Source organism: Canis lupus, chromosome 20, assembly GCF_011100685.1.
Source record: "Canis lupus familiaris isolate Mischka breed German Shepherd chromosome 20, alternate assembly UU_Cfam_GSD_1.0, whole genome shotgun sequence".
NCBI classification, from domain to species: Eukaryota; Metazoa; Chordata; class Mammalia; order Carnivora; family Canidae; genus Canis; species Canis lupus.
This window is the reverse complement of record NC_049241.1, coordinates 42,471,922-42,494,956: the sequence shown is the minus strand read 5'-3', so window position 1 is coordinate 42,494,956 and position 23,035 is coordinate 42,471,922. Positions and strand designations below refer to the sequence as shown.

The following is a 23,035-nucleotide window of genomic DNA, read 5'->3' as shown; positions in this document are numbered from 1 at the left end:
CTTCATCGGCCTCCCTAAGGTGCCCACACCGTGGGTGGTGACCTGGCTCCAGGTGTCTCTTCTGTAAATGAACACTGACCTCAGAGTCCATGTCCTCACCATCTCTGGTCTTGTGGTAAGGGTCTGCTACAGCCCCGGCTGCCCTCAGGGTCTCCTGAGGCCGTCCTGACGCTCCGGCTCAGCTGGTGTTGGACAAGGCCCAGCAACAGGGTGGGTGGAGGAGTCCCGGTGGATCTGAACTACAGGGAGAGTTCATGGATCTTGAGTGGGGCTGGAGCCTCACGCCAACTCAGGGCCCCTTGAGTCAAGTCTGTCCCCGCTTGTCACAGGACAAGAATAGCCGATGACCACTGAAGAGCCTTAAAATACAAGTGGGCTGCCATAGTCCTGGGTAAGCATGAACGCCCACAGCATCTGGATACCCCCACTCGTCATCAGAGCTGCCCCCTTCCAGGGACCTTCGTGGTGACGCCACAGGGGTTTCTGGCAAAACCAGAGCCCAAGACTTCATTCACACTGCTACATTTGGCAGAACCAGCCCAAGGAAGCTTCACTCCCACCCCACAGCCCTACGTCATCTGAGGGTCTGTGGGTGTCCCCCCAGCCACCAGCAGTCCCAACCCTGAGGCTCCCAGTGGGGACTCAGCTCAGGTGTGATTGGTCTTCTCAGAGCCTCCCTCGGCCCCTCCCTCACAGGCCTTGAGATCAGGGTTTTGTCTATGGAAAGTACACTTGGAGCTGAGGATTTACAATCCCGGGCATGGTGGCAGGGTGGCCCTGGTGCCTAGGGCCACATCCCTGCATAAGTCCACCTTTTCTCCATGCTTTCACCCCACCCCACCCTCACCCCACCCCCAGACCACTTCAGAATACAGTCACCCTGCCTATTGACACTGTTAGGGCAGGGGGAGCCCCTATGGGTCACCTGGCCCAAGCCCCTCGATGTGGGAAGAAGAAACTGAGGCCAGGCAGGGAGGAAGTTGCCCCGAGACCTTGCTAACTGTGTCCCACACTAGAACCACCATGGGAACAAGGTCCTCCCCTCCCAAAGGCACCTGAGCTCCCCCTGGCCTCTCCACACCCCTGCAAGGTGCTGAGCCTGGACAGGGCACAGCCGGCTGTCCTGCACACAGGCCTGTGGGCTACAGGTGTGTGGTTCGTAGGCACACAAGGTGAGTTTGCACAGCCTGCCCTGCAGCTTGCTCTGGCACCATCAGGTATGCACAGATCCACGATTGTTGGAGGCCTCCAGGCACCTGTTCTATCACAAACCACCAAGGGGAAGGGCCGCGCCAGAGGACACCCAGCAGGTCGAGTGGAACTGCAAGTTTGTTCAGCCTTGCCTCCCTGAAAGGCCAGTTCAGCTCTGGGGCAATCAGGAAGGAGGCAGGTCCCCAGGAGGCCACTAGCGGACAAAAGTTCCAATAAACAGAGTGGTCACTAGCAAGTTGGGGCCTCTGGCTAAGAGTGGGGAAACAACAACACTGACAGTGAGGTGAGGATTTCAGCCCAGCAGACTAACGCCAAACTTCCAGAAGGGATTCCAGAATCCAGCAAGATGAGTGGAAGGTCCGTCCCAAGACAGTCCAGCCCACTAGTATACAGACAGCAACACTGAGGCCCCGGGAGGCTCTATAATGGGAGCAAGGCTCAGGCAGCAAAGAGCCTGCATGTGTCAAGGGCGTCATCCAAGACGGACCTCATGGCAGGCCGTGGAGGCACACCTGTCGCTCCCCACCCTCAGCCCGCCCAGGGCAGCAGCAGCATCTCCCTCGGAGGAACTGTTCATCTCCTCCAAGACTCCTCCTCTGCTCCGTGGGCGATGGGGGCCAGGCCGGGTCACGCTTGCTCCCTTGGGAAGTCCGTGGCGGCGCCTCTCGGCTCTGCGGTCGGCCCGGGAGAGGCCGAGCTACCAGGGCTCCCTGGAGTCCCAGCGGCCAGGAAAGCGGAGCAGCCTCATGTCTTCCTTCTGGATGTGCTCGTAACAGGACTGGTGGGAAAGAGGCGAGGCTGAGGGGGAGCCGGCCTGCCTGCTCCCAGCCCCGTGCAAGGACGCCCCAATACCAGGGTGCCCCCATCTCCCCGGCCGGGGCCACCATGTCTCCAACCTGGCCTTGGCCACTGTCTGCAAGGAAGGGGGGCCTCCCCTCTCCTGTTATGCTCAGGGGTACAGCCTGGAACAGGCTCGGGGCCCCAGGGACCTCAGGGCTGGGATGAGGTACGGGCCCCTCTGCAGCCCTACAGCAACAGCAGGACCAGGGGCTCAGTGAGGACCTTCCCACAGGAGCACAGATGAGCAGGGAATCTGGGTTCATCCCCACAACAAGGTCCAGGGCAGGGAAGGGGTCTGCCCCACAGGCCAGAGTACTTTTGCCTCAGTCTACCACCTCTCTCCCTCACCTCCAGGGCCGTGAGCAAGAAGTCATACAGGCCTCCCGTGTGGATGGGGTCCATCATGTCCCGAATCAGGTGGATCTCGGCTCCCAGGTGCTGGATTCTGGGGAACATCCACCCCCACCATTAGAGGAGGAATGGGGCCCATCAGGGACAGGCACTGGGCAGCTGGGGAGGGAGCCCTGGCCTGGGTGGTTGGACACCTGGGATGTGGCCCATGCTCTGCTCCTGGCACCCATGTGGGACCCTAGGTGGGCTTCTCTGGGCCTCAGACCCCCCACACTGTACCAAGAAAAGCTGTGTCCATAAACCCTGATGTTCCAAGACTCGAGAGTGTGTCTTGGCTGGGTGTCAGGCAGGATGGGAAGGGGTCATCCTGCAGCTCAGCCCCCAGCCTGGGGCTCACCGGGCACGTGACACCACGTAGATGAGCAGCGGCAGCAGGTCATCCATGGGCAGCTTGTGCTCCTGGCCCAGCACACGCGACACAGTGGCCTCAATTTCCCCATATGTCTTCTCTAGCACCTCCAGCTTCTCCCGGGGGTCCACTGTGGTGCTGCGGCAGGGGAGCAGGCTCCAGATCAAGGCCCTCAGGTTCAGCCCCAACACCCCCGCCTCCCACCCCTCACCCTCCTCAAGGCTTAGACTCACATGATCTTCTGCAGACACTCTGTGGCTGACAGGAAGCACTTGTCCCTGACCAGGGAGAGTCTCTGCATGGCAGGGAGTGGGGAGGTAGATGAGGCCACGGTCCCTCCCCCCACCCAGCTCTGTCACTCCCTCCTGCCTGGGGCTGGAACTCTTGCCACCCACCTTTCCCCCTCGCTGGCTCCAGCACAGCCCCGCCCAGAGGCTCAAGTGACCCAGGGCAAGCCACAGCTCCACCGGGAGCCTCAGTTTACTCAACTGTAAAGTGGGATAAAGGGTCTCCAGGTGGTTGGGAAGGAAGATAACAGTCCCAATCGCCACTGGGTGCCACCGGGGAGTGAACACCTATGTCGGTGGCTCTCAGACAAGGGCTTTTTGAAACACAAAGTCCAGGTCCACACTCGGAGTCTGACTCAGTATGTCTGGCTGGGTCTGAGAGAGAATCTGCTTTCCTAATAGCTCCGCAGATGGTGCTATGCCGCTGGCCCAGCAAGCAGCCTGAGAGCCACCGCCTCGTGTGTAGCAGCCCCCTTGCCCTCCCAACACTCTCATGCGGGGATACCAACACCGCATGAGAGCACCCTCACGGGTGAGAACTGAGGCTCAGAGATCGGCATCCTGCCCACAATCGCATAGCCAGGAAAAGGGGGGAGCCCATGTTTGCACCTGCTCACTGTGGGCCAGTGGCTGCACCCTCACAGGAGGTCAGAATGACCCAGAAAGCTGGGGATCTCCCCCCTCACCTATCTCTGTGCTGTCCCGGCTCCTCTGCAGCAGGGAGGCAGAGGCCTGATCAGAAGGCTGAGCAAACCTTGGGGGCCCTACCCAAGGCTCCAGCCTCCCCCGACCCAGGGCAGGTAATGGACCCACCTTCTCACCTGATTGGTGGTCAGTGTGAGGTCCTTGAGGGGCCACAGGTGCCTGAAATTAAACAAGTGTGACATGGAGACTTCACCAGAAGGAGGGGGCAGGGTCTGAGGTCAGGGGGCAAACCCCCTGTATGCCAGGACCCACGGTGGGGCTGAGCCAAGGAAAGGGGTCCATGACGGCATCCTAGAGTGCTGGTGAGGAACCCAAGGGGAGGCTGGGAGAGATTCTGGAGTGGATAGCCCCCCAAAACTTGGATAGGAGTGAGGGGCAGCGCTGTACACCAAGGGACCCTAGGAGCAAAGTCCTGGTGGTTGGGCCAGAGAATGACAGCAGAAGAGACTGTTCTGGAGTCTTGGTGGGCCAGGGAAGGATGGTGCACAGGGAGGATGTGCCATGCAAAGCAGCACAGGACAGGAACTTGGAGAGACAATGAAGCAGGGAGGCCAGCATGGAGGAAGCAGCACAGAGGCCACAGGAGGGGGTGGGGAGGAGGAACACTGGGGAAGCTGTTCGCACCCAGGTTTCTGGGCTGGTGACTTGTCAGTTGCAGGAGACATTCATGATGGAAGGAGAAATGGGGTTTCAGAGAGGGTGGGTGGGAGCACCATTGCTGTGTGACAAAGGGGACCAAGTGTGGGAGGAGAAAAAGCACCCACACCCTCCTTTGTAGCATCAGTGGATCAGAAGGGGCACTGAGGAAAAAGGATGTTTCAGCAACTGAGGGTACAAGGGACTTGCTCTCACGACAGTCCTCGGTTTCCCCTTGAAGACGTCCCCTCCCCCACTCAGTCCAATTGCTGGGAGCAGAACACCTTGCCCCAGCGCACCAGTGGTAGGTACCGAGGTAGGCTGGCCAAAGTGGGCCACAGCCAGCATCTCAGGGCAGGCTCAAGACCAGTGAGGGATTTCGGGAGCCCTGCTGGAGCTGCTGGGAAGGGGACACCAGCTCTCTAGAGTGCAGTGGGGACCTGAGTGGGTACAGTATAAATCTTGAGTGGCTGGTGCCATTTTCGTCACCATCAGTGGAGGCCAGAGAGACATCAAGAGAGGAAGAGAAGTGGCTTCCCTTCACCACTCAGTGAAGCAGCTAGATCCAGCCACGCCTGAAACTAGCCTCGCCGGCATGATCCTAGAACTCCGTGGGTACCTGAGCCAGTTGACACCAGCCCTATTTTGCTAGAGACAACGTGAACTCCACTTGCGCCCTCTCTACACGAGAGCCCTGGCAAGCATGGCAAGGCGGGGAGGCTTACTTCTGTACGTCCAGGAACTCGAGCAGCTTGGTGTCGGGGAAGAGGCTCAGGCTGGCAATGCCCTGGCTATACAGACCATCCTCCCTCTCGTGAAGAAGCAGGTAGAGAGTGAAGAGCTCCGAGTAGAAGCTGGGCAGCATAAGAGGCAGTACCAGTCCGTGCACCTGCAGGTCCCTGGGTGACAGTGGCCAGGACAGGTTGGGACCGGGGGAAGGGAGTGGGCACCTGGGGCCAGGGCAGGGATCACAACTCGGCCGCCCCTCAAAAAGCCCTGGGAGCTCCTTGTCCCTATGTCCTCCATTCTCTAGAACATGCTTCTGAAACCCGTTCTCAGTCATTCATGCCTTGGTGGAAATCTGCAGCCACCTGATCCTCTCACATGACGCTGAGAAAGCTGCTATGGCAGCCGGGGCAGGAGTTGATCCTCATTTGATGGAAAGCAAAACTGGGGCCCTGGGGAGACCAGGGACTTGCGGGAAAGCACTCAGCAGCCATTCCAGGCTGGTCCAGTATTGCCTCTTCGTTTTCTGGGTTTCCTGGGACTCCAAGGGGGAAGTTCTACCTAACGTCTAAGCCCATTTCCCACGTCTCCTGCCGTGGAGGATGGCCTCGCTGATAGGATCTCTGAAGGCAAACTGTAAAGTTCAGTTATGGGGGATCGAGGGAGACAGACTGAATAACCCACTTGACTCCCACTCTATGTGACCTCAGGCTTAGCCCCTGCCAGGCCTCAGTTTCCCTGTCTGCGTGTAGTGGGGAGGGTGCCCGGGGCAAAGGCTCAACTTCTGCACACCTGAAGGGGGAGGCTGGGATAGCGCATTCACCACAAAGATACACGTGACACAATGTGACGGTGCCCCCTCCCAGGTGACCCAAGGTTGAGGTCATGGGACATTCGGACCCTCAAATGGTCAATGAACAATGCTTGGTCGATAGCATGAGCCCCCAACACTTCCCTGGAAGAACCCCTACCCCCACTGAGGGAGGCTTTGGGAGCGAAAGTGTGCAGTCGCCCAGGTCCTGAGCCTGGCTGCCTCCAAGGAGGGGACCCCGCAGGCCCCATGGGAGCAGTCACCTTGTCTCTGCATCCTCGTCCTCCTCCGGAGCTTGGCCCTTGCGCTGTAAGGCCACCTGCAGCAGACCCCTGGAAATGGGCCAGAGGGACAGCATGGCTACCGCTTCCCGTGGAACCCGAGTCACCAAAGACTAGGGCAGCAGGCTCCACGCCCCGGAGCCCAGCCTCCCAGGCCTCTGCAGTTAGGAAGCTGGGAGCACAAGACATCAGCCCCAGAGTGCTGGAACCCCGCAACAGAAGGACTGCAGCACCTGGGGCCCCCATGTGTAATGCTGCTAGATGGAGTCTTAGCTCAGCCGGGACTGGAGATGGAGTCTGACTCCAGAGTCAGGCTCAGCCTGCAAAGGCTGAGAACTCCTGGGGTCAGGGGTCAGCCTGGGGCCTGGCCGAGGCGAGGACTCTGGCTACAGGCAGCCCTGGATGTAATCTCCTACCTTCTAACCCCTTTGCTCACCAGCTGGACGCTGCCTGATCCGCTCTCTGGCTCTTCCCCAATCCAGAGGCGCCATTCCCGCCCAGGGTGCTTGGCAGAGCACCTGCCATGTGAAAGAGGCCAGAGCCCTACCTGCCTGCCGTACCAGGGCTCACCTGTAGGCGGCCCAGAGCTCCCGGGCATGCTGCTTCACCTCCTCCTGGGCGAGCGCCTGTAGGTGCTTGTTGGCCCCAATGCCAGCATATGTGGCCTGAAAGGTTAGCATCAGCGTCCGGAGCAGCTTTCCCAGAGGGTGCAGCGAGTTGCCCAGGGCCTAGCAGGTGCAAAGGCAACAGAGAGGTGTCCAGGGCCAGGGGCTGGAGCACAGCACACCCCAACAAGACTCCCAAGACAGCTCCCACTTCATAGATGGGAACACTGAGACCCTCCGAGGAGAAGGGGTCCACCGGGCGCAGTGAGGAGGTCCCCTCCCTGCAGACCCCCCTGCCCCAGGGCCCTCACCTTCCTGAGGCACTCCCGCAGTGCCCTGGGCTCCCGGTGCTGCAGCAGCTCATCCAGGACGTCTTCCATTCTGCCCGCACAGGCCTCGGGCTGGCTCCTGGGGCACCAGGCACACACGTCTCTCACCCACACCTGGGCCTGGGCCCTGGTGCACCCCCTCCAGGAATCCTTCCTCCCCAGGCCACTCAGAGCCCCACAGATGCCAACCCTGGCCCTCTGGATGCCCCTGTGGGTGCCTCCGTGCACACATGCACACACGCACACACGTGCGTGCCTGCGCCTCACCTCTCACAGCACAGGTATTCCTGGGACTTGCGCAGCTCCCTCGCGTTCTGCACGTGGAAGCCCAGTAGGGCCTCCTGCTGGTCCCCAGGGCAGCCGGCACTGACGAAGTCCCGGAAGGGGCCATAGACGCCCTGCCAGCGGCTCTCCACCGGGAAGGCACCCACACCTAGCTGCCTGCGAGAGTGGGGGAGGTAGCGAGGGGGCTCTGGTGGGCAGGACCCTGGCCAGGCCCTTGGAGAGACAGGGATGTCCCACCTGGCCCAGAGTCAGGGCCCAGGAAGGGTGGGGAGACTGGAGGGCCTGACCTCCAAGCCTCTAGGAGAAGAAGGGAGAGGCAGAGAGGACACAGAGCATCTACTCCACAGTGGAGAGGAAAGAGACACACAGAGCCCTGGAAAGGAGACAGAAAGATCTGGAGAGCTGGAATCCAGACAGTGGGGTCTTGGCCTAAGAGGGAACAGGGCCCAAAGTCCAGGATCCTCCTGCCTGCAGAGCCCACTCTCCCTCCCAACACACTTGGTTCCTTCCTGAGCTTGATCCTGTCTTGGCCAACGGGCCCGGGGGTCTAGGCCGTGTGTGTGCCTAATGGAGCACTGCCCTCCCACATCACGTGCACAGATTGTCCTACACCTGTACCCCACCCAGGCTTGGTCCTGCTTCTGGGGTTTGCTGTCTACCCCCAGCTCCTGCTGTCAGGGAGAAGCATGCAGGGATGATGGGTCTAGTATTCAACTCTGCTACCCCCCGACATCCGAAATGCTACCTGGGGCCATGTAACTACCACCCACATCTCAACAGACATGGCAAAAGTCACCACTTGAGCTACAGTTTTCCAAGGAATAACTCTGTCCTCATGGGGAAGAAGTCTATCCCCTTCTCAAAGACCCCCACAAGAGTGACAATGAGTCCACTTAGCAAGTTTCCTTCTTCACCTTGGCTGCCAGGGAACTCGGGTCCAGGTTCATGTTCCATCATAACCAGTATAGGGCTTATTTGTACCTTCTTTGCCTTTCAGTTCAACTCATACTTTTATTTTCCATTTTATTCTTATCTGTGTTAGTTTTACAAACCATCTTGCACCCTTCCAGAAAAAAAGCAGAGTCTAAGCAAAGCCTATGCATAATATTTCTCTCTGGTTTTGTGTGTGTGTGTGAGGTTCTGTCATGGCCCTTGATTCCAAGAGTCTCTGACTTGAGGGCTTTGTGGCCCGAGCTCTTTGAACTCTCCAAAGAGCTAAGAGGAAGTACAGAAAAGCCCCTCTGATGAGACCTGAGTCCGTGGGGTCAAAATGCAGACACATACACAACCCTCCAGGATGTACAGGTCAGGCGGCCAGGCGGCCAGGCTCTCACCTCTTACGGGTGCTGCTTGGATCTGGCGGGAAGGCAGCCGTGTCCAGCATGCCTTGGGTGTGCAGCCCTTTCCCTGCCCCGCTGCCAAAAGAACCCTCCAGGGTGAAGCCATTGGGGAAGGTGACCTTGCCCTGCAAATGGGGGAAAAGAGGCAGAGATACCTGTCTGCCTGTCTATCCAGCTGCCCTTCCATCCAATCATGACAGGTGTCATGCCTGTCCATTCTGGGTCACAGGGGCTAGGGACTGATAGGGCGCCATCCCACCATCCATCCAATCTGCCCCACCCTGGGAGGGCTCATATTCCTTCACACCTGCAGGAGCCCTTGACCAAGAGCTGAGCCTACAGCTCAGGGGCTCACCTCTGAGGTAGGAGGCTGGGGGTGGGGGGCCCGTGCATAGGAAGGAATTCGGGTCAGAGCAGAAGAACTGCTACTGTGGGACTTGGGGGTGGAGGGTGGGGTGCAGGGTAAGTCCCAAAGTAGGAAGAGGCCTTGGGAAGGCATGAGGCACCACTGGGCCTGGGAGGGCCAGTTCCTGCTGCCTGGGCTGTCCTGTTCATAGCTCTCCTGGCCTCCAGCCTTCAGATGCCATGGTGCCCTCTGGTCATTAGAAGACTGAAACAGCCCCCGCATTTCCAAAGGCCCAAGCAGGGCCCGACTGCCTCCTGCTGGGTCAGCTTGGGCAGGAACATCTGAAGGACAGTGACTCCCGGGGCCCCTGCCCAAGGCATCAATGCCAGTAGAGGGGGTGCATTCCCAACCGGGGGCCTGCAGGGAGACACAGCCACGGCCCACCAACACCCTGGGCCCCCAAGGCAAGTCTACCTGTCCCCTCCTAACTCCCACCAGGATCAAATCCCAACTCCACAGCAGGAGGGGTCACTGAGCCCACCCCCTGGACGTGGTGGAGATGGGAGAGGCCCTCCCCTACCTTCCACACCCAGTGCCCACGCCCTTAGCCCTGGAGCCAAGTAGGGAGATTACAGGCTCCACCCAAGGCCTTGGCGGGAGTGGAGTAAGTCTCGGTGGTCCTCACCTTCCCCACAAGGGTCAGGTCCCTGGTGAAGGTGCCCTCATACAAGGAGTCATCTTCAGAGAGGAGGACCCCTGGGCCCTAGAGAAGGAAGCCGGAGAGAGGAGAAGCCATGGAAGGGCCTCCAGGAGACTGGGGGTGGGGAGGGTGCGGCAGGAAGAGAGGAGCAGGCCTCGACCTAGGGATGGAGCGGTCCTGAGCCCTGCTACACCTCCCAGGACTGTGCCTAGGCGGGATGGCAGCCGTGGGCCTGCTGAGAGCACTGAGCACCAGACCCACGGACCTCACCCCTGGGTTACCCTGAAAGACTCCCAGGGACCTGGCTCCTTCTCTCTGGCAGCCTCTCTCAGAAAGCCTCCCAGGGACCCTTCCTTCCCCACCTCCTGCTCAAGAAGCCCTGGGCTTCTCCTCAACCATCCCCACTGCCCTGTCACTGACCCTCGGTGACAGTGGAGCTGACCAGGCTCCCTTGTTGCATTGGTTTCCAGGAAGCTCAGAGCCAAATGGGATACAATTTGTGCCCTACTTGAATCTATTTTGTGTCTATTCTTGTCTTTTCTTCCTTCTTCAAACTTTTCCAGAACAAAGTGGAGCAAGAGCAAGTGTACAAGCCATAATAACAATAAGAGTCACCAGGCCAGAGCCCTACTGTGTGTCAAGGCATCTGGCAAGGTGTGGGTGAGGCCGGAAGCAGGTGCTGGTGTGCCTGGCCTCAGGAGACCCAGCTATGAGCCTCAACCCTGCCACTCAACAGAACGTGACACCAGGCAGGTTCTCTGACCTCTCCGAGCCTCATATTTGTCTTTCATACACTGGGGACAATGACATGATCCCATGGAACCCAGCTTCCCACCCTATCCACCCCTGCCCAACCTCTGCTCAGCATCGGAGCCCGCAGAGTAGGAGGGGGGCTCCAGAATTCAGCCCCAGTGCAGGGAGAGGGTAGCTCAGGGCACACAGGGGTCACCCCACTCACCACCATCTTGTCTGCCTGGAAGGTCCCCTGGTAGCAGACACCAGCCTGGGTGACCATGACCCCCGGGCCATGGCGCTGGTCGGCCTGCCACATGCCAATATAGCGCTCACCCCTGGAGAGGAGCCAGAGTTGGGTCAGAATTGTTCCTGGGCCCCTCGGTGTGCTCTCCTGGCATGGATGGGGTGGGGGTGGAGAGCAGATAAGGAGCAATGATACTGCCTGAATCCACCCAACTCAGGCCTGGGGCAAGAGAAATCAGGACCTCCAAAAGGAAGAGAGAGTGGAGGAGGCAGGGAGCCTGCCTGGGGGAGGGTATCCTGGCAGGCTTCCTGGGGGAGGTGGCAGGAAGGGCAGATGGTGTGCAAAGCCCTGGAGCTATGAACCTACCACAAATAGGACAGGTACGTGGGGACACTGAGTGGTCTAGAAGGTTGGAGGGGTGTGCAGGTGGCATGGCAGGGATGAGGTCAGAGACATGGGCAAGCCTCGAATGCCAGGCCAGGGGCCCTGGGCTTTGTCTCACAGCCCAGAGCTCTGGCAAGGGCTGTGGTCCTCACATGGCACTAGACCAGGGATCAGAAACTCCTGGACGGCACAAGGAGGGGCCCAAGTGGGGAGGCTCCTCGGTCAGGGAGCTCAGGGCTCCCTCATCCTGAGCCTCAGCGACATCCAAGGTCATGAACAAGAAGTGAGGGGTTTCAAAGAGACTTGGGGGACAAATGGACAGACCCACTGATGACAGGACCCGTGCCCTGAGGCACCTTGGTCTGTGAGGGTCTTCTCTGCCCTGCAACCCTGCGGGGCACTCACCTGTCACTGTCCTCCTCGATGCCATAGCCACTCCGCTGGCCCCTCTCCCAGTGGCCCGTGTACTTGCAGGGCTGCAGGGCCTGGGGGGCGCTCTCGAGGACCCCGAATCCATGCCGCAGGCCCGCCTGGAAGTAGCCTCTGTATACCTCGTCGGTGCTGTACCTGCAGAGGCCACCAATAGCTGGCCAGGCCTCCCCAAGCTCAGTCCCGGCGATGGGGCCACCCCACGAGCCCACCCTGCCTGCTGTCAGGCCGAGGGACACTTACTCACAGATGCCATAGCCACACATGCTGCCTTCCTGCCAGTGGCACTTGTAGCAGTCAAACGTGTCCTCAGAGGCCTGGGGTATCAGGTGGATGCCGAAGCTGTCAGTGTGGGCGCAAGGAGAGGGCAGTCAGCACCAGGGGCCACCAGCTTGACCCCAGGACATCCCGTGACATCCCTCCGTACCACCCAGGAGTGTCCCTGCCTCGGAGCGGCCTTCTCAGACAAGGGGGAGAATCTCCCAGGTTCTCAGGCATCTCTTCTTCCCAAGGGTCACTCTTAGGACATGCCCACCCCCCCGCCGCCATCCCCCGTGCACCCTAGGAGCACTTCCAGACCCTGACCACTCGCTCCCTCCTCCGGGCTTTCCGTTTTGTACAATCAGGGGAGCTGGACCAAATGGCCTCAAGTTCCTGCTTGAGGCTTGGGAACTGAGGACCGGGTCAGGCTCGTGCCGGAGGCAGGGACGAAAGCCACTCACCTGCCCCCCACACACTCCTGCAGCAGCCCCAGGCTTACCCATGCTCCAGGCCCTGGCAGAAATTCCCCACGTGATTCCGTCCATCCGGCCACTTCAGGGTACCCCTGGAAGACAGTTGGGTCCACACACATCAGGCCCACCAGTCCCATCCAGTACGCACAGCTTGCACCCCCCCACCCCCCACCACCCGCGGACTCCAGCATAGACTCTCTCGGAGGCTGAGGCTCCCCTTGGACTGGACGCTCTGCCCCCACCCAGCCCTCTTCTCTGACCCACGGGCTCTCAGCCTTTGTCAACTCCTGGCACGACCACTCGCCACACCCCACAGGCAGGGAGAGCTCTAGAAACATCCAGGTTCCCTTTCTCCCTTGACCAACAGGAGGCTCGGAGCTAAACTTCAAGCTTAATCAAATGCTAGTCAGTGGCTTCTAGCATCCTCCTCTCCGCTTCTGGCGCAGCATTGTTTTCTTATATTTGTTTGTTTGTTTGTTTTGTTGTTGTTGTTCATTTGCGTCCTCGAGCCCTCTCTGGAAGAAGGCAAGGTATCAGAAACAAACACGCTTGTGAACATAACCCTGGTAGGTCCAAGTCCCTCCTGCTTTCTGGGCCTTGGCTTTCCCGGTGGTGGCGCGGGGGTTGGGGGACACATGTTCTTCCAAAGCCCTCCTGCTTGTGGGGCTGACACAGGTCTGCGGCTGAAGCCAGACTCACCCTAGAACCTGCCCTAAGGCCTCGGGCAAGTCATGCCAGTCTCTGGCCTCAGTTTCCACACCTACAGAATGGGTGATAACACGCCCCTAGAGTGTTCTTGGTAAGGATGGGTGGAGATGGGAAGTCTGCAAACCATTTTTGCTAGCAGATGGTGCCACGTGGATACGAGAATTCTCCTACCCTCCTGAGAACAGCCACTGCAGCCCTGCAGGCCAGCCGCCTGAAGCCTGTCCCCCACACTCTGGGGTCATCACCATCAGCAGGACCCTATACCCACAGACCCAGGACGGGCCAGGTCCTCTCCAACGGGGCTCAAGACAGACAGGGAGACAAACGGTCGACCAACTGATGCAGGAAGTAGCCTCCAGTTGGTGCCCGGAGGCAATCAGGTCCTGTCTGCCCCCCACCCCCCCGGACTCGCAGGGGAGCCCTGCGGCTTGCGGGCCCGGAGCCCCGGTCACTCACTTGCCGTGGGGCCTGCCCCGACACCACTCGCCCTCGTAGGTGGCCTGGCAGAGCCGGCCCTCCGCGCGGAAGGTGTACGCCACGCAGCGGCAGGTGGGGGGTTCGGAGGGCTCCAGGCCCGCCCCCAGCACCGGGAAGTCCTTCTTTCCACGCAGGGCCTGGCACACAGCCTGAGTCATCTTCCACTGCCAGACCGTCTGGTGGGGGCAGGGGGAACGCAGGACACGTCACTGCTGTGCAAGCAGCTCCTCTGGGAAGGACAGTGGGGAGACAGTACCCCCTCCACCGCCCCTCTCTGACCCTGTTCTGTCACTTGGAGCACCTCCAACTGCTCCACACTGCTCCCTAGGGTCCTGTGCCCAGACCCGAGATCCTCGTGTACAGTGCCCGGGCCTGCCCAGAGGGACCAGCACAGGCCCCCGTCCTGGCTTCACAGGGAAAAATGCCCTGTTCTCTATGGCATTCTGATCCCTGGAGCCTCCAGGGTGGCATAGTTGTGCCCCACCTCCCACTCCTGGCGCCTTCCCTCACTCCTCTGACCCCACTGCCCTGACTCACAGCTCACCCCCTACTCACCCGGTCCTGAGGGTCCTTGGAGCAAAAGGAGAGCTCTTCCTCAGGTGTGAGGAGGTGAAACATGCACCTAGATAGATGGAGGTGACGAGTAGGCCCCAGCTCTGTCCAGGGAGCCCAAGCCCTGGGGTGTGGGCAGTTTCAGGAGGGTGGAGGGAGAGAAGGCCTGGGGTGTTATGGGAGGGAGCTGCTCACCCGTCCTGCGCAGGATCTATCCACACCAGCTTCAGATCAAAAATGTGGACATTGTGGCCCTGGAAGAAAATGGGGTACAGGTGTCACCCAGGGCCCAGACCAGACGCTCCCCTACTGCTCTGGCCCAGGCTTGCTCTAGGCACCAACCTGCTGCCACCCGGCTGGGTGTCCCGCCAGTGGCTTACTCCAGCATGCCCAGCACTGAGCCTGTTCCCATCTCCAGGGCAGCTCCTCTATCTCCCTTCCCATCTGAGGGCCTGGCCAGGAGCCCAGGAGCAGCCTGTCCACTCCCCTACATCCTGCTCCATCATGGCCACAACTCGGACACCCTCAGCCCCTGCTGGAAACCTCCCATAGGCTCCTACTGCCTGGGGGATGGAGGCCTCGCTGCTGAGCCCATATCTGAGACCACAAAGGTGACTCCTGGCTCATATGTCCTCACGCCTAGCCCTCTCCAGAACGAGGTGCCACGGCCCTGCCATACTCACATCTTCTCAGGCTTGCCCCCAATCCCGCTCAATCTGACCCTTTGCTCATGCTGCTCCTTCTACCTGGAATGCTGTCCCTGCCCTGAGAACTGATGAATGAATGTCCCTTCCTCTAAAAGATTCGTGTAGCAACCTCCTGTCTGGCCTAGGCAGGCCGGTCACTGCCTCACTGCCACAGGAGGAGGAAGAGGCCCCAGGCCCAGGCAGGGACAAGGGTGGGCCTGGTGCAGGCATGCAAAGGTCCAGAGGTAGGAAAGGACACAGTGCATTCAAGTGACAGTATCTCATCCAGTATACTTGGAGCCCTTTACGTGAGGTCAGGAGTGAAGGGGAATGCAAATTGAATCAAAACCCCAAAACCAGGCTTCAGGAGACACAGGTTTGGGCTGGGCAAGTAGCACCCCTCCCAGGCCTCAGCCTCCCAGCCTGCAGGAGAGTCCTAGACTGACTTTCTGAGAGGACAGAGAAGACAGTGCTATGGCTACCGTGAGGGCAGTATGAGTTCAGGGGGCACTAGGCACAGTCAAGGTGACAATCCCAAACCCCAGGCCTGGCTCCCCCAACCCCCACTTTCTGTGGAGTCCAGAGCCCAGGCACTGCTTCCACGTGGCACTCTTCTCTAGAAACTTCATGTGTGCTCTGAGTCCTTCATCCAACCCTCCTTAGCCACCAAGAGCCACCCAGGATCTCCCAGTCTGGGGCTCCTCTCCTACATGAGGAAGAGAAGTAAGAATTGTCCAGCACCTGCTGCAGGACAAACTCACAAGCATCCCACTTTCCAGATGAGGAAACCGAGGTGATGCCTAGCGGGGATGCCAGCTGGCAGGTGCTGAGGCCGGGATGCACCTGGAGCAGCGCACCGTCCTCCAGGGATGACTCCACCTGTCGCCTCCACCCTGGCACTGCCTGCCTCTCAGCCCCCATCACCTCCCCCTCCACTCCCTCAAGCCCAAGTCCTTGCTCCCTGCTGTTTCCCTCCAATCTTTTCTCAGCCAGACCCCAGACCCCCACTGCAGCCCCAGGACCTCTGGTCAGCCCCACCCCAACCTGTAGCAAGATGAGGGCATCATCGAAGAGCAGCACACGCTCTGCCCGCAGCGGGGTGACCATCACGGGTATGTCCTGGCTGTCCTGAAGGAGTCGGCGAGCAGGGGTGCAGAGCACATCCTGAGGAGGAGAGTGGGGAGGCATGGGGGTCAGGCACCCTCGGGCTGGTCACTGTGGCTGCTCCCCTGCCTGTCTCTGCCCCGAGCACCAGCCCCTGCAGTCTGAAACTGTCCCAGAGGCCCCCAGCTCAGTGGTGGACACTGGGGTTCTAAGGTCTGCAGGGGCATCACAACTTGTCTTGAACCTTCGCTCTGATGCCCGCCCCACCTCAAGCCACTGCCCCTGCCAAGCCGCCCAACAACACTCACCACAGTTCTGCAGTCCCCGCCTCTTACTGGCGATTCTGTCCCCTTTCCTGTCCACCTAATTCCCTACACTGGGCCCCAGGCCTGTCTTACCCTCTCGGGGCACAGGGGCTTTCCTCCCAGCAGGGACAGTGCATGACACAGTGGGCAGTGACACGAGGATATGATCGTTTGGTGGCATCCCAGGACAGAGGGTCAGTTCCAACTGCTCCTCCCTAGAACCAGCTCATAGCTTGGGCTGCTCAGCAAGTGCATGGAGATAGCTAGACAGGTGGGCCTCACAGCCACCTGCTTCGGCCACCACTCCCACTTCCAGGTGGGGAAGCTGCAGCATGGACAGCCCAATAGGCCACACTGCCTGGTGAGAACCCCTTCCCTGACCACGCCTCAGGCCTCAAACTCACTCTCAGCCGGCTGCTCAGGGTGTGCCAGAGGGCCTGCGTGGCCATGGCCTGGTCCAGCGCCTGCCTCATGAAGGACTGTAGGTTCCCAAAGACAGTGGCTGCGTGTACCACCAGCTCCCGAGTGGGGTGATGCTGCAGGGACACAGAGAAGCTGGTGAGCACGGGATGGGGGTGGAGGGGGGCTTGTCAGAACCTCCCCCCCACTGTGACGGCTGCCCCAGCACTGGCCTGGCCCCAGCTGCTCAGAAGGTCTGGATCTAAGCCGAAGTTTGTCCCTTTCTCCCTGCCAGGCCTTCCTTCGGGGAGAGGCCAGCATGAAGGTGCTTCCAGACAGGACCACTGGATGACTCCCCTCACTGGGCCTGGGCCAGGTGTCCTCTCCTCCCATATATGATTCTTCGTCTGCTCTTGAGTCTCTGCTGGCCCCACTTGGGCACAGCCATGTACCTCAGACAGGCCAGGACAAGGACACACCCCTCCAAACCCCCCAGAACACAGCCATATCCCCAAAGCATGGCCGGGTCCTTCTCAAACCACAGTTCCCGAGTCAGTGTGTCCCCCAAGCCAGGGCCCTGTGTCTCTCCTCCTTCGGCTTCCCTGCAAGCAACAGGGAAGCACCCGGCCCCCTGACAGTCCCTGCTACTTACCTCCCCGATGGTGTCCCCGAGGCTCAGCAGGAGGAACACGTACTGCTGCACGTGATGGGCGAGCGGCTGGCAGAGGGCCTGGGCCAGCGCTGTGCCCACAGAGGCCTCTGAGCTCACGCCCGACAGGAGCTGCCACAGTGCCTTCCTCTGGCGTCGCCAGTATTCCCTGAGCAGAGGGAGGGCCACACACCGCCTTCACTCCCCTACTCCATTCCTGAACCCGCCACCATCGCCCCCCCACCCCAGCTAACTGCGCCCACATCCCAGCGACAGTCCCAGACCCCAAACTACTCTCCTATCGGATAAATGCAGTTGCCCCATTGCAGAGTCAATGGCAACATCTCATTTGAAGGGGTGGCTGAGTAGAACCACCCACCCCGACAGGACGGCACTCCTTCCGCCTTCCCAGGGTCAAGCCTGGCTAGGGGATATCTGGATTGTGCTCACAGCCCCAGCAGACTTCCCTCCCTCCCTTCCGGTGTGGATCAGTGTAGAATTGTTAGAATCAGGAGTGTTCAGGATGAGTCATGGGCCATGACACTCACTGCTCGGGGATGGGACTTCCCCGACCTGCCCCCCCCTCCCCCGGACACCCCTGCCCCACTCAGAGGGCCCCTGCAGCATCCTGGGCTCACCTCTTCTTCTTTGCTGCCTTCTGAAAGACCTGTACCACCAGGCAGCTGGTGTAGGACTCGATGTACCTGCAGGCAGCACAGGGGACTCCCTGCAGGCCCAGCCCACAGCTTCACACCCAAGCCCCTGCCCCTCTGGGGTCCCCAGATCCCATTCACTGCATAGCTGGAACCCTGCCCCAACCAGAGAATTCTAACTCAGTCTTTCTTCACTGGGAAGCCCCAAGGCTCAGGTCTGCAGTGTCTGAGCCTGAGCCCAGCTAATGCCCAAGGCCCTGGGGCCAACCCCGGGTGAGCCCCACCCCCTACCAAACCCAAACCTTGGCCTATGCCTGACCCAGGTGGAAACCTGGTGCTTGGTGGTGGGCACCCTGATGCCCAGGCCAAGCCCCAGGTGCCCTCGCTGTCTTACTCCACGTGGACCTGCAGGACACGGTCGGCACCGCACAGCAAGAGCAGGGATTCCAGACCCACGGAGTCCTGATGGCACAGCCTCTCCCGCAGCGAGTGTAGGCTCTCCTCTGTCACTTCCCAGAGCTGCTGGGAGCTCTGGTGCAGCTGCTGCAAGAGCCGCAGGTGCTCTCTGCCCCGGGGGTCCGAGGGCTCTGGGGCTAGGGCGAGGGGGGGTGGGTACAAGCACAATGTGAGGGGGGCAGGGCCATTCCTCCACCCAGGGGAGCGGTGCCCCACAGCCCTGGAGCTGCAGCCGGGGTCCTCAGGACAGGGGAGGAGACCGATGTGGCCCCTAGAGCTCAGAAGGGATGGGCGGGCTGGAGCGTGGGACAGCATCTTTGAGGAGGAAGTGGGGGCACAGGTCCCCCCATCCCCTATGACACCAGGACAGCACTGATGAGCTAGGAGTGGGTCTGGGATATGGGATCCATTAAGTCCCGTGGTCCCCTGGCACAGACAGAGCCCCAGATGGAAGACGCCTGCCCAAGGTCACTTCATTCATGAGAGGGATTGTAGGGGAAAGGGGAGAAGATGAGTGGGAAAAATCAGAGAGGGTGACAAACCATGAGAGACACCCAACTTTGGGAAACAAGCAAGGGGTAGTGGAAGGGGAGGTGGGCAGGGGGATGGGGTGACTGGATGACAGGCACTGAGGGTGGCACTCGACAGGATGAGCACTGGGTGATATGCTATATGTTGGCAAATCGAACTCCAATAAAAAAACATACAAAAATAAAAAGGAAAATAATACACATTAAAAACAAAAACAAAAACAAGTGAGACCCCCAAACTGGAAGTAAAAACCCTGTCATGTCCTGGCTGAGAGCAGGATGGGAATCCAGGCAAAGAATCAGGCCTGTGCCCTGGAAGAGGTGGGATTCTGACTCTATGTACAGCTGGGTCTAGGCTAGGGGGTCATGGCCTGGCCCCTCGGGGTGTCCTCTGAGAAGGGAGCAGCCCCCAACAGGAAGCAGAGCCCCAGTCCCATCAGAAGATGCCGATACCAAGTGTCAGCCCTCCCGTTTGAGGCTGAGAAAGCTGCACCCCAGGTCTAACAAGGTAGGACTCGATGCCCAGAATGGTTCCTGTGTCCACCCCCACCCCCCGGCCCTCACCCCTGCAGAGCCAAGACTCACTGGTTTCGAGCAGGGGCTGGAGGACAAGGCTGTTGATGCGGGCGAGCGTAGCCGAGAAGACCTCCTCCAGCCGCAGCAGGGCCTCCTCCTCAGGGCTGCACATGGCCAGGGCGCCGCACTCGGGGCCTGTGAACAGGGCCCAGGCCCAGTCTCAGGGTTGAGAGTTAGAGGGTCTCTTAGCCCTAGAGCCTCAGACTGCCTGTCCCTGGCTCTGACACTCTGAGGCTCTGCAGTTAGCTGACCTGGGGAGGGTGGGAGATATGATCGAAGCCGCTGGAATGGGCGGGCGACAGAGGCAAACAACAAGGGGTCTCATTCCTCCCAACCCAGCCCCAATGGCACCAGAGGTCACTCCAGGCCCCTGGCAAAGTCTATAACTCCCAGGGAACCGGCTCTGGGGCAGTGGGGCGGGTGCTCAGAGGTCTGGCCAAGGGCCCAGGCCCAGGCATTCCTGCCCCACCTTTCCTGCTGCTGCTTTAGAAGGGCGAGGCCTTGGGAGGGACAGGCAGGAAGGGGAAGCAGCTAGACACCCAGCTGTGGCCTGCTCTCTGTGGGTCCCTGCAGCAGCCCCGGTACCCCCCGCCGACCCCAACATGGGACAGCGAGGCAGTTAGCTCCAGGTGAACTCTGGCAGACCGGGGAAGCCCAGCCGAGGAGCCAGAGGGTACAGCAAATGTGGTCCACCTGACTCTTCCCCATTATCTCCAGAAATGGATGGAACAGAAAGGCCCTTTGGGGGTGACCTTTCCATCCTCAGTTGGCAGCCAGTCCATTGGGGTCTGAACTGAGAGGTGAGGCCACTGGCTGAAGGTAGAGGAAGAGGATGCAGCCTGGACAGGGGGTGTGTACTAGGAACCAGGAGAGGGCGAGTGTCACAGGGCAAGCATCAATAGCTCGAGGCCGGGAGGTCCTGAATACCAAGCATCCCCCACACTCACACTGACCTGGAGCCCACCCCAGTCACACGGCACCTAGGACATGGAGCTCTGTCCCTCCCCACTTCAGACTTCCTCCCTCTCTCCCCTCTGCCTGCACCCATGGTCCGCACCTCAGCTGCTCCCACAGGACTCTGTAAGTCCTCCTTAGAAAGGATAAACTGGTGGGGGGAGCTGCTCTGGATGTGGAGACCTGGTCCTCAGCCTCCCTCCCAGTTCAGAGCAGCCTGGGCCCCTCAGGATGAGTCTTACAGACCCAGGCTGCTAACAGACGCGACTCTAGGAACCTTCTAGATCTGTGGTCCCAAATGAGCTGTCTATCCCTAGGGACGGGAGGCACATTGCCCAGAGGAAAGGCCAGAAGTTCCACATGGCTGATGAGACGGTGCATGGTTGGGGATCTGGCCTGGTGGTGCCCAGGGGCCCCTGTTCCTTGGGTGAAGAACTTCGGGCTTCATCCTGGAGGCAACCAAGAGTGTGAGAGCAGGGAGCAGACCAGGCATGAGTGTGTTTGGGGGTCGGGGGAGGTGCTAAGCCATAACATTGGAGGGACCCAGCAGGAGTCATCCCTACTCGAACCCCTGTCACACCCCAACCCATCCGGCTCTGGTCAAGGGCATGGCCTCCTTACCCTCGCTCTCCACCCTGGTGCAAGGTTCCTCAGTGGTAGGCTGCATGTGAGGTACATATGGAGAAACTGAGGCCCAGGAGGGAACTGGAGGGCCCAGACGCTACCCGTAGAGCATGTGCCGGGCTCAGACCCAGGCCTCTGGCTCCCCGTCCCATCAAGCTCACCAGAACTAGGTGGTTCAGAAGGGCTGGGCGACTTGTCTCAGGGACACACAGCAAGTTCCCAGCAGGGCCCAGCCTCCTACCTCCCTCAGGCAACCTTGGTGCTCCCTGCAGGGTGGGGTGAGGACAGAACTGGCTGGTCCTGGCGTGCCCAGGTGAGTCAGCTGCCCTGTCCCCGTGTCGATCTAACCAGCAGCCAGACCTGCTCTCTCCCCTGCATTCCTGGCCTGTGCATGCCAGATGGCTCTCAGGCAGCAGGGCCATTGAGGCCTCCCCTGCCCTCCCCAGGGCCTGGCCCCTCGGGCCCCTCGGCCCCTCAGGCCCCTGGGCCACACCCTATCATGGCACCCACTCTGGTATTTCCTGGTCTGGACAGGCAAGGAAGTTTTGCTTGCCGTGGAGTCCTCTGACACAGCCAGCAAGTGCAGCGGTAGACAGAGCAGAGAAGGGCTGCCCAAGGGAGGGGGCGCAGTCTGCACTGTGGCCTCTCCCCTAGCACCCCTCCTCCGGCCCTCCAGGGCTCTAAGCCTCTTGTCCTAGACGCCCCCCTCCGGCGTCTCACAGCTCCCCTGCCCCTCCCTGCCCCGGCACACGCAGTCCCGAGTTTCCCAAACATGGGATCCTGTTCCAGCCACCAGGCGTTGGCCCATGCCGGTCTCGCTGCAGGCGTCACCTCCTCCTGGCAGCCTCCCAGGCAGCCCCTCGCACCCTAGCCCTGCACGAACCCTGGCGGGCGGGCTGGGGGTGCTGTCCCTGCGCTGCCCCTCAGCTCGAGCCGCGTGACCACGGGCAGGGAAGACGAGGCTGAAGGCGCCGGCACGAACTCGACCTCGGACGGCCCGGGTCTGGGGGAGTCGCGGAGGGACGGCGACGCGCCGGCCCAAGGGGGCGCTGGGCGAAGGTCCTACCTGGAGTGAGGAGTGAGCGGCACGCGGAGCACAGGAGCCCGCCCACGGACGCGCCACCTCCGCCCCGCCCGTACCTGTGCGGCGCCCGTGCCCCGAGCGGGGACTGTCGCCGCGGCCGCCCGCTCCCCGCGGTCCGCCCCCCCCCGACCACCCCCGCCGCTCCGGCGCTCGCCACGCCCTCCGGCCACGCCCCCGGCCACGCCCCCGGCCACGCCCCCGCTCGCCCCCGCTCGCCCCGCCCCGCCTCCGGGAGCTGCAGGTGGAAGTGGGGGCGGGCGCCCGCGGACCCTCCTGGCAGGAGGTGGGACGCGGCGTCGGTCCTCCCCGCCAGGGGTCTACTCCTGACGCCTTTCCCTAGAGTCCTCCCGGGTCCGAAGGACCCTGAACCCAGCGGGAGTCAGAGGAGAGGGACTGACTCCTCACCCACACTCACACACACACACTCGCTCGCTCACCCGGGCCGGGCTAACCTGGCTTCCCCGGGAAAGGCTCCCAGGAGGCGGTGTCCGGGATCCTGGCGGGGCCTTCCCGGGGCACTCGCCCCTATTCTGAGGCTCTGGGGCCTGGATGCTGCACCTTTTTTTTTTTTTTAAGTTTATTTATGTATTTATTTATTCGTGATAGAGAGAGAAAGAGAGAGAAAGGCAGAGACACAGGCAGAGGGAGAAGCAGGCTCCATGCCGGGAGCTTGATGCAGGACTCCATCCTGGGTCTCCGGGATCATGCCCTGGGCCAAAGGCAGGCGCTGAACCGCTGAGCCACCCAGGGATCCCCTCCACCATCCTTCCTAATCTCAGCGGGCAAGCATGAGCCAAGAGCTCCAGAAGCTTGAAGTCAGGAGTGGGGTCAACCGAGGCTGCCCAGTGGCCCCTTGGGCCAGGTGTGTGTGGCCAGCCGCCATTCCTTT

At 60.7% G+C, this 23,035-nt stretch overlaps 1 protein-coding gene across 4 annotated transcripts; it reads right to left on the bottom strand.

Annotated features, from left to right (window-relative positions):
• Nucleotides 1-1,238: 1,238 nt before the first annotated feature.
• Nucleotides 1,239-22,256, bottom strand: ALS2CL (ALS2 C-terminal like). 4 transcript variants are annotated; one of them, XM_038566655.1, is made up of 27 exons: nt 22,129-22,233; nt 21,224-21,328; nt 19,494-19,619; nt 18,317-18,515; nt 17,908-17,973; nt 17,273-17,438; nt 16,626-16,757; nt 15,857-15,976; nt 14,322-14,380; nt 14,130-14,196; nt 13,554-13,750; nt 12,416-12,481; nt 11,899-11,997; nt 11,632-11,793; nt 10,822-10,933; nt 9,849-9,926; nt 8,812-8,942; nt 7,460-7,633; nt 7,175-7,271; nt 6,829-6,986; nt 6,241-6,309; nt 5,166-5,339; nt 3,921-3,963; nt 3,046-3,107; nt 2,801-2,950; nt 2,401-2,497; nt 1,239-1,990 (listed from the first exon to the last, which is right to left on the bottom strand). In XM_038566655.1, exons 3-27 carry the CDS (start codon nt 19,594-19,596, stop codon nt 1,910-1,912), a joined length of 2,862 nt encoding a protein of 953 aa, XP_038422583.1. In that variant the 5' UTR covers nt 19,597-19,619; nt 21,224-21,328; nt 22,129-22,233; the 3' UTR covers nt 1,239-1,909. The 4 variants fall into 4 exon arrangements, 3 of the variants coding, with proteins under 3 accessions (XP_038422583.1, XP_038422582.1, XP_038422581.1); XM_038566654.1 differs by lacking the exon at nt 21,224-21,328 and having other exon boundaries at nt 22,203-22,256; XM_038566653.1 differs by lacking the exon at nt 21,224-21,328 and having other exon boundaries at nt 22,129-22,251.
• Nucleotides 22,257-23,035: the final 779 nt, after the last annotated feature.

Excerpts from the sequence above, each read along its gene's own strand:
- ALS2CL (XM_038566654.1), bottom strand. The coding sequence starts at position 19,596 with ATGTGCAGCCCTGAGGAGGAGGCCCTGCTGCGGCTGGAGGAGGTCTTC. Across the intron at positions 8,943-9,848 it reads ACCTGACCCTTGTGGGGAAG|GGCAAGGTCACCTTCCCCAA; the intron begins GTGAGGACCACC and ends CCCCATTTGCAG. Across the intron at positions 7,634-8,811 it reads CCAAGCAGCACCCGTAAGAG|GCAGCTAGGTGTGGGTGCCT; the intron begins GTGAGAGCCTGG and ends CCACTCTCGCAG.